Genomic DNA, 13,997 nt, shown 5'->3' on the forward strand with positions numbered 1-13,997 from the left:
TTAGATGTTGATGACAGGTAATATCACCAAAAATGTTTCCCGGGCGCGGCCACCGCTGCTGCTCACTGCTCCCCTCACCTCCCAGGGGGTGATTGAGGGTGATGCAGAGTGTGTGTGTGTGTGACAATCATGGCTACTTTAACTTTAACTGAACTTAATACAGCTTTAGATTCTAGCAGTGCCTATAAACGGCCACTAGGTGACAGTGTTTAACTTCTTTTTATAATAATAATAAATCATTTTTTTACCTTGAAAATGAAAATCTTTTTTTTTTTACCTTGAAAATCTTTTTTTTTACCTTGAAAATCATTTTTTACTTGAAAATCATTTTTTACCTTGAAAATCTTTTTTTTTTTACCTTGAAAACCATTTTTTTTTACCTTGAAAATCATTTTTTTACCTTGAAAATTAAAATCTTTTTTTTTTACCTTGAAAATCTTTTTTTTTACCTTGAAAATCATTTTTTACCTTGAAAATCATTTTTTTTACCTGGAAAATCTTTTTTTTTTTACCTTGAAAATCATTTTTTACCTTGAAAAAAATGTTTTACCGTGAAAATAATTTTTTACCTTGAAAATCATTTTTTACTTGAAAATCATTTTTTACCTTGAAAATCATTTTTTTTTTACCTTGAAAATCATTTTTTTTACCTTGAAAATTATTTTTTTTTACCTTGAAAATCTTTTTTTTTTTACCTTGAAAACCATTTTTTTTTACCTTGAAAATCTTTTTTTTACCTTGAAAATTAAAATCTTTTTTTTTTACCTTGAAAATCTTTTTTTTTACCTTGAAAATCATTTTTTACCTTGAAAATCTTTTTTTTTTACCTGGAAAATCTTTTTTTTTTTACCTTGAAAATCATTTTTTACCTTGAAAAAAATGTTTTACCGTGAAAATCATTTTTTACCTTGAAAAAAATGTGGACGTTTTACGGTGAAAATCTGGCAACTCGGTCCCCAAAATTTTGCCCTTGAAATAAACGCCGTTTTAATTCATACCGTCACATTTCCGTAAATGCAAAAAAAGTTTTTTTTAGTTTTTTTTTACATTCAAATTCTGACAGTTTTTTTTTTTTTACACCACAAAATCTGCGGTTGTTGTTTTTACAGTGCATTACTGTGATTAAAAAACATTTTATTTTTATAGGAAAATTTTGGCCACTTAGCTGCCAGTTTTTTGTTGTTTTTGTTTTTTTTACTGTAAAAATCTACAGTTTTTACAGTACTTTACTGTAAATTTAAAACGGGACCCCTTTTATTTTTAGGGTACAATTCTGGCCAATAAGCTGCCATTTTTTAAAAATGGCAAAATCAACATGTTTTTGTTTTTACAGTGCATTGCTGTAAATGGAAAAAAAAAACAGTACCATTATAACTTTTACTGTAAAATTCTGGCCACTGAGCTGCCAGTTTTTTGTTGTTTTTGTTTTTTTTACTGTAAAAATCTACAGTTTTTACAGTACTTTACTGTAAATTTAAAACGGGACCCCTTTTATTTTTAGGGTACAATTCTGGCCAATAAGCTGCCATTTTTTTAAAATTGTAAAATCAACATGTTTTTGTTTTTACAGTGCATTGCTATAAATGGAAAAAAAAACAGTACCATTGTTACTTTTACTGTAAAATTCTGGCCACTGAGCTGCCAGTTTTTTGTTATTTTTGTTTTTTTACTGTAAAAATCTACAGTTTTTACAGTCCATTACTGTGAATTTTAAATGGGACCTCTTTTATTTTTAGGGTACAATTCTGGCCACTGAGCTGCCATTTTTTTAAATTGTAAAATCGAAATGTTTTTGTTTTAAAAGTAAATTACTGTAAATGTAAAAACGGTACCACTTTTACTGTAAAATTCTGGCCACTGGGCTGCCTTTTTTTTTTTTTTTTTTTTTTTTTTTTACTGTAAAAGCGAAATGTTTTTGTTTTTACAGTGCATTACTGTAGATGTAAAAACGGTACCACTGTTTTTGTTTATTCAGGGTAAATCCTGGCCACTCAGCTGCCATTTTTTTACAGTAATATATGCATTGTTTTTACAGTGCATTACTGTAAATGAAAAAAACGGTATCACTGTTACATTTACTGTAAAATTTTGGCCACTTTGTTGCCTTATTTTTACTGTAAAATCTGAGGTTTTTTTGGTTTTACAGTGCATTACTGTAAATATAAAAACGGTACCACTTTTACTGTAAAATTCTGGCCACTGGGCTGCCTTTTATTTATTTATTTATTTTTTTACTGTAAAAGCGAAATGTTTTTGTTTTTACAGTGCATTATTGTAGATGTAAAAACGGTACCACTGTTTTTGTTTTTTCAGGGTAAATCCTGGCCACTCAGCTGCCATTTTTTTACAGTAATATATGCGTTGTTTTTACAGTGCATTACTGTAAATGAAAAAACAGTATCACTGTTACATTTACGGTAAAATTTTGGCCACTTAGCCGCCTTATTTTTACTGTAAAATCTGAGTGTTTTTTGGTTTTACAGTGCATTACTGTGAATGGAAAAAAACGGTACCACTGTTATTTTTACGGCAAAATTCTGGCCGTTTTTGTACCATTAAATCTGCGTTTTTGTTATTGCTTTTACAGTGTTACTGTAAATGAGGAAAAAAACAGTATCACTGTTGTTTTTACGGTACAATTCTGGAAACTGGGGTGCCAGTGTTTTTCTGGGAAATCTACAATCGTTTTTTACAGTGCCTTACTGTAAATGTAAAAAAACAAAAAAAACAGTACCAATGTTAAATGACAGTTAAATTCTAGCAACTGAGCCGCCATTTTTTCTTTACCATAAAATCTGCGTTTTTTGTTTTTACAATGCATTACTGTAAATGTAAAATTGGTACCACTGTAACTATTACTGTAAAATTCTGGCCGTTCAGCTTATTTTACAGTAAAATCTGCATTTTTTATTTTATTTATTTTTTTACAGTGCAAAACTTCAAATGTAATACCTTTTAACACCGTTGTTTTTTACAGTAAAATCCCGGCCAGTGAGCTGCCGTTTTTTTTTTTTACTCTCAAATCCGCGTTTTTGTTTTTACAGTGTTACTGTAAATGAAAAAGAAAACAGTCGCACTGTTATTTTTACAGTAAAATTCTGGCCGTTCAGCTTTTTCTAACTGTAAACTCTGCGTGTTTTTGTTTTTACAGTGCATTACTCTAAATGTAAAATTGGTACCACTGTAACTTTTACTGTAAAATTCTGGCCGTTCAGCTTTTTTTTTTTACAGTAAAATCTGCATTTTTTTTTAATTTATTTTTTTACAGTGCAAAACTTAAAATGTAATACCTTTAACACCGTTGTTTTTTACAGTAAAATCCCGGCCAGTGAGCTGCCGTTTTTTTTTTTTACTCTCAAATCCGCGTTTTTGTTTTTACAGTGTTACTGTATGAATGAAAAAGAAAACAGTCGCACTGTTATTTTTACAGTAAAATTCTGGCCATTCAGCTTTTTCGAACCGTAAACTCTGCGTGTTTTTGTTTTTACAGTGCATTACTGTAAATGTAATAACAGTATTTTTACGGTAAAATTTGTTACCATTAAATCTGCGTTTTTTTGTTGTTTTTTTTGTTTTTACAGTGTTACTGTAAATGAAAAGAAAAACAGTACCACTGTTATTTTTACAGTAAAATTTTTCTTTACCATAAAATGTGCGTTTTTTATTTTTACAGTGCATTACTGTAAATGTAATAACAGTATTTTTACGGTAAAATTTGTTGCCATTAAATCTGCGTTTTTTTTGTTTTTGTTTTTTACAGTGTTACTGTAAATGAAAAAAAAACAGTACCACTGTTATTTTTACAGTAAAATGTTTCTTTACCATAAAATGTGCGTTTTTTTATTTTTACAGTGAATTACTGTAAATGTAATTACAGTATCATTATTTTTATGGTAAAATTCTTGGCCCCTCTCTGCTTTTTATTTACTGTGGAGTCTGCATTTTTTTTATTTTTGCAGTGCATTACTGTAAATGTAAAATTGGTACCACTGTAACTTTTACTGTAAAATTCTGGCTGTTCAACTTTTTTTACAGTAAAATCTGCATTTTTTAAATTTTTAAATTTTATTTTTTTTACAGTGCAAAACTTTAAATGTAATATACCTTTAACACCGTTGTTTTTACAGTAAAATCCCGGCCAGTGAGCTGCAGTTTTTTTTTTACTCTCAAATCCGCGTTTTTATTTTTACAGTGCATTACTGTAAATGTAATTACAGTATCATTATTTTTATGGTAAAATTCTTGGCCCCTCTCTGCTTTTTAATTTACTGTGGAGTCTGCATTTTTTTTATTTTTGCAGTGCATTACTGTAAATGTAAAATTGGTACCACTGTATCTTTTACTGTAAAATTCTGTCCGTTCAGCTTTTTTTACAGTAAAATCTGCATTTTTTATTTTTATTTTTATTTTTTTTTACAGTGCAAAACTTTAAATGTAATACCTTTTAACTTTGTTGTTTTTACAGTAAAATCCCGGCCAGTGAGCTGCCGTTTTTTGTTTTTTTTACTCTCAAATCCGCGTTTTTGTTTTTACAGTGTCACTGTAAATTAAAAAAAAAAAAAACAGTACCACTGTTATTTTTACAGTAAAATTCTGGCCATTCAGCATTTTTTTAACAGTAAACTCTGCGTGTTTTTGTTTTTACAGTGCATTACTGTAAATGTAATAACAGTATTTTTACGGTAAAATTTGTTACCATTAAATCTGCGTTTTTTTTGTTTTTGTTTGTTTTTACAGTGTTACTGTAAATGAAAAAAAAAAACAGTACCACTGTTATTTTTACAGTAAAATTGTTCTTTACCATAAAATGTGCGTTTTTTATTTTTACAGTGCATTACTGTAAATGTAATAACAGTATTATTATTTTTATGGTAAAATTCTTGGCCCCTCTCTGCTTTTTATTTACTGTGGAATCTGCATTTTTTTAATTTTTGCAGTGCATAACTGTAAATGTAAAATTGGTACCACTGTAACTTTTACTGTAAAATTCTGTCCGTTCAGCCTTTTTTTACAGTAAAATCTGCATTTTTTTTTTTTTTTTTTTTTTTTTTTTACAGTGCAAAACTTTAAATGTAATACCTTTTAACATCGTTGTTTTTACAGTAAAATCCCGGCCAGTGAGCTGCCGTTTTTTTTTTTTTTTTACTCTCAAATTTGCGTTTTTGTTTTTACAGTATCACTGTAAATAAAAAAATAAAAAACAGTACCACTGCTAATTTTACAGTAAAATTCTGGCCATTCAGCATTTTTTTTAACAGTAAAATCTGCGTGTTTTTGTTTTTACAGTGCATTACTGTAAATGTAATAACAGTATTATTTTTACGGTAAAATTGGCTTTTTTTTGTTTGTTTTTGCAGCGTCACTGTAATGGGAGAAAAAAAAAAACAGTACCATTTTTCTTTACCGTAAAATCTGCATTTTTAATTTTTACAGTGCATTACTGTAAATGTAAAAACAGTATTATTATTTTTTTGGTAAAATTCTGGCCCCTCTCTGCTTTTTATTTACTGTGGAATCTGCATTTTTTTATTTTTGCAGTGCATTACTGTAAATATAAAAACGGTACCACTGTTACTTTTACTGTAAAATTCTGGCCGTTCAGCTTTTTTTTTTTACAGTTAAATCTGCATTTTTTTTTTTGGTTTATTTTTACAGTGCAAAACTTCAAATGTAATATCTTTGACATCGTTGTTTTTTACAGTAAAATCCCGGCCAGTGAGCTGCCGTTTTTTGTTTTTTTTACTCTCAAATCCGCGTTTTTGTTTTTACAGTGTCACTGTAAATTAAAAAAAAAAAAAAAAACAGTACCACTGTTAATTTTACAGTAAAATTCTGGCCATTCAGCATTTTTTTAACAGTAAAATCTGCGGTTTTTTGTTTTTACAGTGCATTACTGTAAATGTAAAATTGGTACCACTGCAACTTTTACTGTAAAATCCTGGCCATTCAGCATTTTGTTAACAGTAAACTGCGTGTTTTTGTTTTTACAGTGCATTACTGTATATGTAATAACAGTATTATTTTTACGGTAAAATTTGTTATAAAATAAATCTGCGTTTTTTTTTGTTTGTTTGTTTGTTTTTACAGTGTTACTGTAAATGAAAAAAAAAACAGTACCACTGTTATTTTTACAGTAAAATTTTTCTTTACCATTAAAATCTGCGGTTTTTATTTTTACAGTGCATTACTGTAAATATAAAAACAGTATTTTAATGGTAAAATTCTGGCCCCTCTGTGCATTTTATTTACTGTGGAATCTGCATTTTGTTTTTGCAGTGCATTACTGTAAATGTAAAATTGGTTCCACTGTAACTTTTACTGTAAAATTTTGGCCGTTCAGCTTTTTTTTTTTTACAGTAAAATCTGCCTTTTTTGTTTGTTTTTACAGTGCAAAACTTTAAATGTAATACCTTTTAACTTTGTTGTTTTTACAGTAAAATCCCGGCCAGTGAGCTGCCGTTTTTTGTTTTTTTTACTCTCAAATCCGCGTTTTTGTTTTTACAGTGTCACTGTAAATTAAAAAAAAAAAAACAGTACCACTGTTATTTTTACAGTAAAATTCTGGCCATTCAGCATTTTTTTAACAGTAAAATCTGCGTAATTTTGTTTTTACAGTGCATTACTGTAAATGTAATAACAGCATTATTTTTACGGTAAAATTTGCTTTTTTTGTTTGTTTTTACAATGTCACTGTGAATGGGAGAAAAAAAAACAGTACCATTTTTCTTTACCGTAAAATCTGCATTTTTAATTTTTACAGTGCATTACTGTAAATGTAAAAACAGTATTATTATTTTTTTGGTAAAATTCTGGCCCCTCTCTTTTTTTTATTTACTGTGGAATCTGCATTTTTTTTTTTTTTTTGCAGTGCATTACTGTAAATGTAAAAACGGTACCACTGTTACTTTTACTATAAAAGTCTGGCCATTCATTTTTTTTTTTTTTTTTTTTTTTTTTTTTTTTTTTTTTTAAACAGTAAAATCTGCCTTTTTTTGTTTCCCAGTACTACTGTTATTTCCATGGTAAACATGATATCGACCGCAGTTGAACCTGAAAGAGAGCAGCTGACTTTGCACCATTATCTCCGAGACAAACATTTTGGAAAGTGGAACCATTTTGCAGTCCACCCTGACAGTGCGTCGCACTAAACGTGTCCCCGCGTGACGTCTGCTGTCACGTGCGCAGCGTCGCGTGTCTGCGGGCCCTCAGAGGTTGAGAGGTGGACGCCGCAAAGGCCCCGGAGGAAATTGGGCGTTTGCGGCGGTAATTGGCTGAGAGATGGCTTTTAGAGCAACATCAATTATTCAGCTCAGCCAATCTATTTCCAAGCCTCCTGCAAAAAGGCCTTGTTGACTTTCTTGGCCGTGGCGTGTCAAAACATTGCGCTTTTCCGCGCCGCTTGTGTTGTCTCCGGCGTCTCCTGACAAAGCTGGAAGTGTGGGGAGAACTTTAACCTGCAAGTGGAGAAACATTACAGAGCTGGGTTTCAACTAATTGCTCGTTAGGCTCGTCAGTGAAGCACAAAGATTGTTCCTTTGTTGACTTCCTGTCATCTCACAAATACACACTCAAAAATACTCACAATAACAACAAAATGTTTGCATATGAAAACAACAACTAACTAAATACATTTAAAAAGGGAAAAACTCACAAGTATTCGAAAAAAAATTCCCCCCAAAAATGTATATACCGGTATATATTTCCCTCAAAATTGTAAACACAACACACCATAATGGCAACATCAAAAGTTTTTGGAAAATGGAAAAAAAAAAAATCCTTAAAATTTGTCACTTTTTAAAACATTTTTTGCAAATTAAAAAATAATAATTAAAATAATTAAAATAATTTTTTTGTGTATTTGTGTATTGTAATATTTTATGTGACCGCCTTTTACCAAAATAGAAAAAAAAAATCCTCAAAGTTATTTTTTAAATATTTGCAAATTAATAAACAAATCACATTCTTAGCATCATTTCATGTAAACACCTCTTTCTGAAATGGAAAAAAAAAATACCCTCAAAATTCTACACACAACACCCCATTATGACAATATACCTATTTTTCAAATAAATAAAAACATTTAAAAAACTAAAAAAATAACACAAACTTAGGTATTCACTGCAACAATGTATTCCATACACAACACCCCATAATAATAATGATAAAAAATATTTTTTTAATTTAAATCACCGTTTTATTTTTCCAAAATGGGGAAAAAAAAATCTTTTAAATTTGACACTTAAAATGTGTGATTTTTTTTTTTGCAAATCGAAGACATCACATTTGCATAAAAGTTCACATTACCAATGTATATAACTGCCTTAAAGAAAAAAATAAATAAAGAAAAATGTAATCCCCCGTCAAAATTCTACACGCAACACACCATGATGACACCATCAACAGTTTTTTGAAAAGCAAATGCACTTTTAGTTTTTCCAAAATGGAAAAAAAATCCTTAAAATTTGACACTTTTTTAAAAAATGATTGCAAAAAAAAAAAAAAAAAAAAAATGGTGTTTAAAAAAAAAATCGCATTTGTGTTTACCAAAATGGAAAAAAAATCTTTAAAGTTTCTCAAAAGTTTTTTTTAATGTTTGCAAATTAATAAACAAATCGCATTCTTGGCATCATTTCATGTAAACACCTTTTTCTGAAATGGAAAAAATAAAAAATAAAAATGTAATCCCCCCTCAAAATTCTACACACAACACCCCATAATGACAATATACCTATTTTTCAAATAAATAAAAACATTTAAAAAATTTTAAAAATAACACAAACTTAGGTATTCACAGCAACAATTTATTCCACACACAACGCCCCATAATAACAATAATACAATTTTTATTTTTATTTAAATCACCATTTTATTTTTCCAAAATGGGGAAAAAAATCTTTGAAATATCACACTTAACATTTATTTTTTATTTTTTTTGCAAATCGAAGACATTACATTTGCATAAAAGTTCGCATTAAAGAAAAAGAAAATTAAGAAAAATGTAATCCCCCCTCAAAATTCTGCACACAACACACCATAATGACAACATCAAAAGTTTTTTGAAAAGCGAATGCACGTTTAGTTTTTCCAAAATAGAAAAAAAAATCCTTAAAATTTGACACTTTTTTTTTTTTTAAAAGATTGCAAATTTAAAAAAAATATATTAAAAAATAAATCGCATTTGTGCTTACCAAAATGGAAAATAAATCCTCAAAGTTCCTCAAAACTTTTTTGTTTTTTTTAATATTTGCAAATTAATAAACAAATCGCATTCTTGGCATCATTTCATGTAAACACCTTTTTCTGAAATGGAAAAAAAATAAAATAAAAATGTAATCCCCCCCTCAAAATTCTACACACAACACCCCATAATGACAATATACCTATTTTTCAAATAAATAAAAACATTTAAAAAAACTAAAAAATAACACAAACTTAGGTATTCACAGCAACAATGTATTCCATACACAACACCCCATAATAAAAATAATAACAATATTTTTTAAATTTTAAATCACCATTTTATTTTTCCAAAATAGGAAAAAAAACTCTATAAAATGTCACACTTAACATTTAAAAAAAAAAAATGTTGCAAATCGAAGACATTACATTTGCTTAAAAGTTCACATTACCAATGGGTTTAACTGCCTTAAAGAAAAATGTAATCCCCCCTCAAAATTCTACACACAACACACCATAATGACAACATCAAAAGTTTTTTGAAAAATGAATGCACATTTAGTTTTTCCAAAATGGAAAAAAAAAAATCCTTAAAATTTGACACTTTTAAAAAAAAAATGATTTCAAATTTTAAAAAATTGTTTAAAAAAAGTAGTTAAAAAAGAAATCGCATTTGTGTTTACCAAAATGGAAAATACATCCTCAAAGTTCCTGAAAAGTTTTTTGTTTTTTTTAATGTTTGCAAATTAATAAACAAATTGCATTCTCAGCATCATTTCATGTAAACACCTTTTTCTTAAATGGAAAAAGAAATACCGCAACATTCTACACACAACACCTCAAAATGACAATATACGTCTTTTAAAATTTTTTTTTTTTTTTTTAATAAATAGCAAAAAAGACAAAGAAATAACACAAACGTAGGTATTCACAGCAACAATTTATTCCGTACACAACACCCCATAATAACAATAACATTTTTTTTTTAAATAACCATTTTATTTTTCTAAAATGGGAAAAAAAATCTTGAAAATTTTACACTTAAAATTTTTAATTTTTTTGCAAATCGAAGACATTCAATTTGCATAAATGTTCACAAATTTGCATAAATGTTCACATTAACAATTTATAAAACAAATAAATAATAAAAAAAAAAAAAATAATAAATAAATAAATGTAATTCCACCCTTAAAATTCTACACACAACACACCATAATGACAACATCCAACGTTTTTTGAAAAGCGAATTCACATTTAGTTTTTCCAAAATGGAAAAAAAAAAATCCTTAATTTTGACCTTTTTTTTTTTTTCAATCATTGCAAATTAAAAAAAAAAAAAAGTTGTTAAAAGAAGTCGCATTTGTGTACAGTTAGTAATATTCTATATGACCGCCTTTTACCAAAATGGGGAATACATCCTCAAAGTTCCTCAAGTTTTTTAGTTTTTTTTTAATGTTTGCAAATTAATAAACAAATCACATTCTTAGCATCATTTCATGTAAACACCTCTTTCTGAAATGGAAAAAAAATACCCTCAAAATTCTACACACAACATCCCGTAATGACAATATACAGCTTTTTTTTTTCAAAAATGTTTTCAAATAAATAAAAACATTTAAAAGCAATAACACGAACTTGGGTATTCACAGCAACAATTTGATTTTATACACAACCCCCCGTGATAACAAGTATTTTACAAATTTAAATGACTGTTTTATTTTTCCAAGATGGGAAAAAAATCTTTAAAATTTTACACTTAAATTATTATTTTTTTGCAAATAGAAGACATTACATGAGCATAAATATTTACATTAACAATTTATGTAACTGCCTTCTTTAAAAAAAAAAAAAAAAAAAAAAAAAAAAAATTATTTTTTTTAAATCACCATTTTATTTTTCCAAAATGGGGAAAAAAATCTTTAACATTTTACACTTAAAATTTTTAAAAATTTTGCAAACAGAAGACATAACATGAGAATAAATATTCACATTAACAATTTATGTAACTGCCTTCTTAAAAAAATAAAAATAACCCCCCCAATTATGTTTTTAAATCACCATTTTATTTTTCCAAAATGGGAAAAAAATCTTTAAAATTTTTACACTTAAATTATTACTTTTTTGCAAATAGAAGACATTACATGAGAATAAATATTCCCATTAACAATTTATGTAACTGCCTTCTTAAAAAAATAAAAATACATCCCCCCCAATTTTTTTTTTAAATCACCATTTTATTTTTCCAAAATGGGGAATAAAATCTTTAACATTTTACACTTAAAATTTAAAAAAAATTTGCAAATAGAAGACATTACATGAGAATAAATATTCACATTAACAATTTATGTAACTGCCTTCTTAAAAAAATAAAAATAACCCCCCCAATTATTTTTTTAAATCACCATTTTATTTTTCCAAAATGGGAAAAAAATCTTTAAAATTTTACACTTAAATTATTACTTTTTTGCAAATAGAAGACATTACATAAGAATAAATATTCACATTAACAATTTATGTAACTGCCTTCTTAAAAAAATAAAAATAACCCCCCAATTATTTTTTTTATATCACCATTTTATTTTTCCAAAATGGGGAAAAAAATCTTTAACATTTTACACTTAAAATTTAAAAAAATTTTGCAAATAGAAGACATTACATGAGAATAAATATTCACATTAACAATTTATGTGACTGCCTTCTTAAAAAAATAAAAATATTATTATTATTATTATTATTATTATTATTATTATTATTTTTTTTAAATCACCATTTTATTTTTCCAAAATGGGAAAAAAATCATTAACATTTTACACTTAAATTATTTTTTTGCAAATAGAAGACATTACATGAGAATACATATTCACATTAACAACTGCCTTCTTAAAACAAATTATATATAATAATATTATTTTTTTTTTAAATCATTTTATTTTTCCAAAATGGGAAAAAAATCTTTAAAATTTTACACTTAAAATGTTTTAATTTTTTTTGCAAATAGAAGACATTACATTTCCATAAATGTTCACATTAACAATTTATATAACTGCCTTTTAAAAAATTAAACATTTAAAAAAAATTAATAAATTCCCCCCTCAAAATTCTACCCACAATACCCTGTAATAACAACAATAAAAAACGTTTTTAAATTTAAATCACTATTTAATTTTTTTCAAAATGGGAATTTTTGTTTTATTTTATTTTTTTAAATTTAAAAAAATGTTTTTTTGCCAATAATAAAAAATGGGAAAAAAAAGACATTACATGTGCATAAACATTCACGGCCACAATTTAAAATCAACACAACACATCACATGAGGCGTCTCGGTTAGCATGTAGCGTAGCGTCATGCTAGCATGCGCAAACATCAAAACATCCGTTGATTTTGGACTTTCGGTCCACAAAAGGTGAAAGCAGACAATGTTGACCAGCGTTAACCAATCAACTAATGGCAATATTAATTAATTAGCTTTTAATCAATACCCTAATTGTTTACATTCCACCTGGAATGTAAATACTAACTTGACATTGTTGGTGATGTGCTATAGCAGCTGTGACGTGCAATACTTTTCATCTTCAAGGACCTGTACTATAGCAGCTGTGACGTGCTATACTTTTCATCTTCAAGGACCTGTGGCGCTTTTTTAATGACAAATGGATTTTTGGGTTTTATTATGGATTAGTTTGATTTGCTCTCGCTCACCTGACACTTTCCTCTCCTGGCAGGTGTGTCTTGATGAGCGCGTGACGCTGTAGCCAATCAGCAGCCTTGTGGGGACCAGCGAGGGGAGCAGGGAGCGGGGCGAGGGTCGGAAGATGGCCGAAAGCTGCAGACGGCCGCCCGGTGGGGGCGCTGTTCACCTCCTCTTCCTGCTGCTGCTGCTGTCGGCCACGCTGGTCCTGCCATCGCACTCTGAAAGTCAGTATGATGATGTCATCAATATTAGCATTGTCATCTTAGCATGCTAGATTTTTTGTTAATTTAGCAGGTGTACACTTCAGTCATATTTTAGGACTTGATACATGCTAACATTAGCATGCCAGCATTTTTTCAAACATATTTTTTAGGTACACACCTCAGAGTGATATGTGTCACAGTTATCATTTTAGCATTTTAACATTAGCATGCTGGCTTTTTTGCTAATTTAGCAGGTGTACACTTCAGTCATATTTTAGGACTTGAAACATGCTAACATTAGCATGCCAGCATTTTTTCAAACATATTTTTTAGGTACACACCTCAGAGTGATATGTGTTACAGTTATCATTTTAGCATTTTAACATTAGCATGCTAGCTTTTTTGCTAATTTAGCAGATGTACACCTTCAGTCATATTTTAGGACTTGATACATGCTAATATTAGCATGCCAGCATATTTCAAAAACTTTTTTAGGTACACACCTCAGAGAGATATATTTGTTACAGTTCGCATTTTAGCACATTAACCTTAAAATGTTAGCTTCTTTGCTAATTTAGCAGGTGTACACCTCAGTCATATTTTAAGACTTGATACTTGTTAACATTAGCATGCCAGCATTTTTAAAAAAAATTTTAGGTACACACCCCAGAGTGATGTGTTACAGTTTGCATTTTGGCACGTTAACATTAGCATGCTAGCTTTTTTGCTAATTTAGCAGATGTACAACTCAGTCATATTTTAGGACTTGATACATGCTAACATTAGCATGCCAGCATTTTTTCAAACATATTTTTTAGGTACACACCTCAGAGTGATGTGTTACAGTTTGCATTTTGGCATGTTAGCATTAGCATGCTAGCTTTTTTGTTAATTTAGCAGGTGTACACTTCAGTCATATTTTAGG

At 28.6% G+C, this 13,997-nt stretch overlaps 1 protein-coding gene across 1 annotated transcript in view; it reads left to right on the top strand.

Moving 5' to 3' along the window:
* Window positions 1–13,997, top strand: part of ptprfa (protein tyrosine phosphatase receptor type Fa) — a 429,990-nt gene that overhangs the window by 111,251 nt on the left and 304,742 nt on the right. Inside the window, exon 2 of the mRNA XM_061978426.1 lies at window positions 12,901–13,093. Coding sequence (XP_061834410.1) covers window positions 12,991–13,093 — 103 coding nt within the window. The 5' untranslated portion in view covers window positions 12,901–12,990. The remainder of the gene's footprint in view (window positions 1–12,900; window positions 13,094–13,997) is intronic.

Source organism: Nerophis lumbriciformis, linkage group LG18, assembly GCF_033978685.3.
Source record: "Nerophis lumbriciformis linkage group LG18, RoL_Nlum_v2.1, whole genome shotgun sequence".
Classification (NCBI taxonomy): Eukaryota; Metazoa; Chordata; class Actinopteri; order Syngnathiformes; family Syngnathidae; genus Nerophis; species Nerophis lumbriciformis.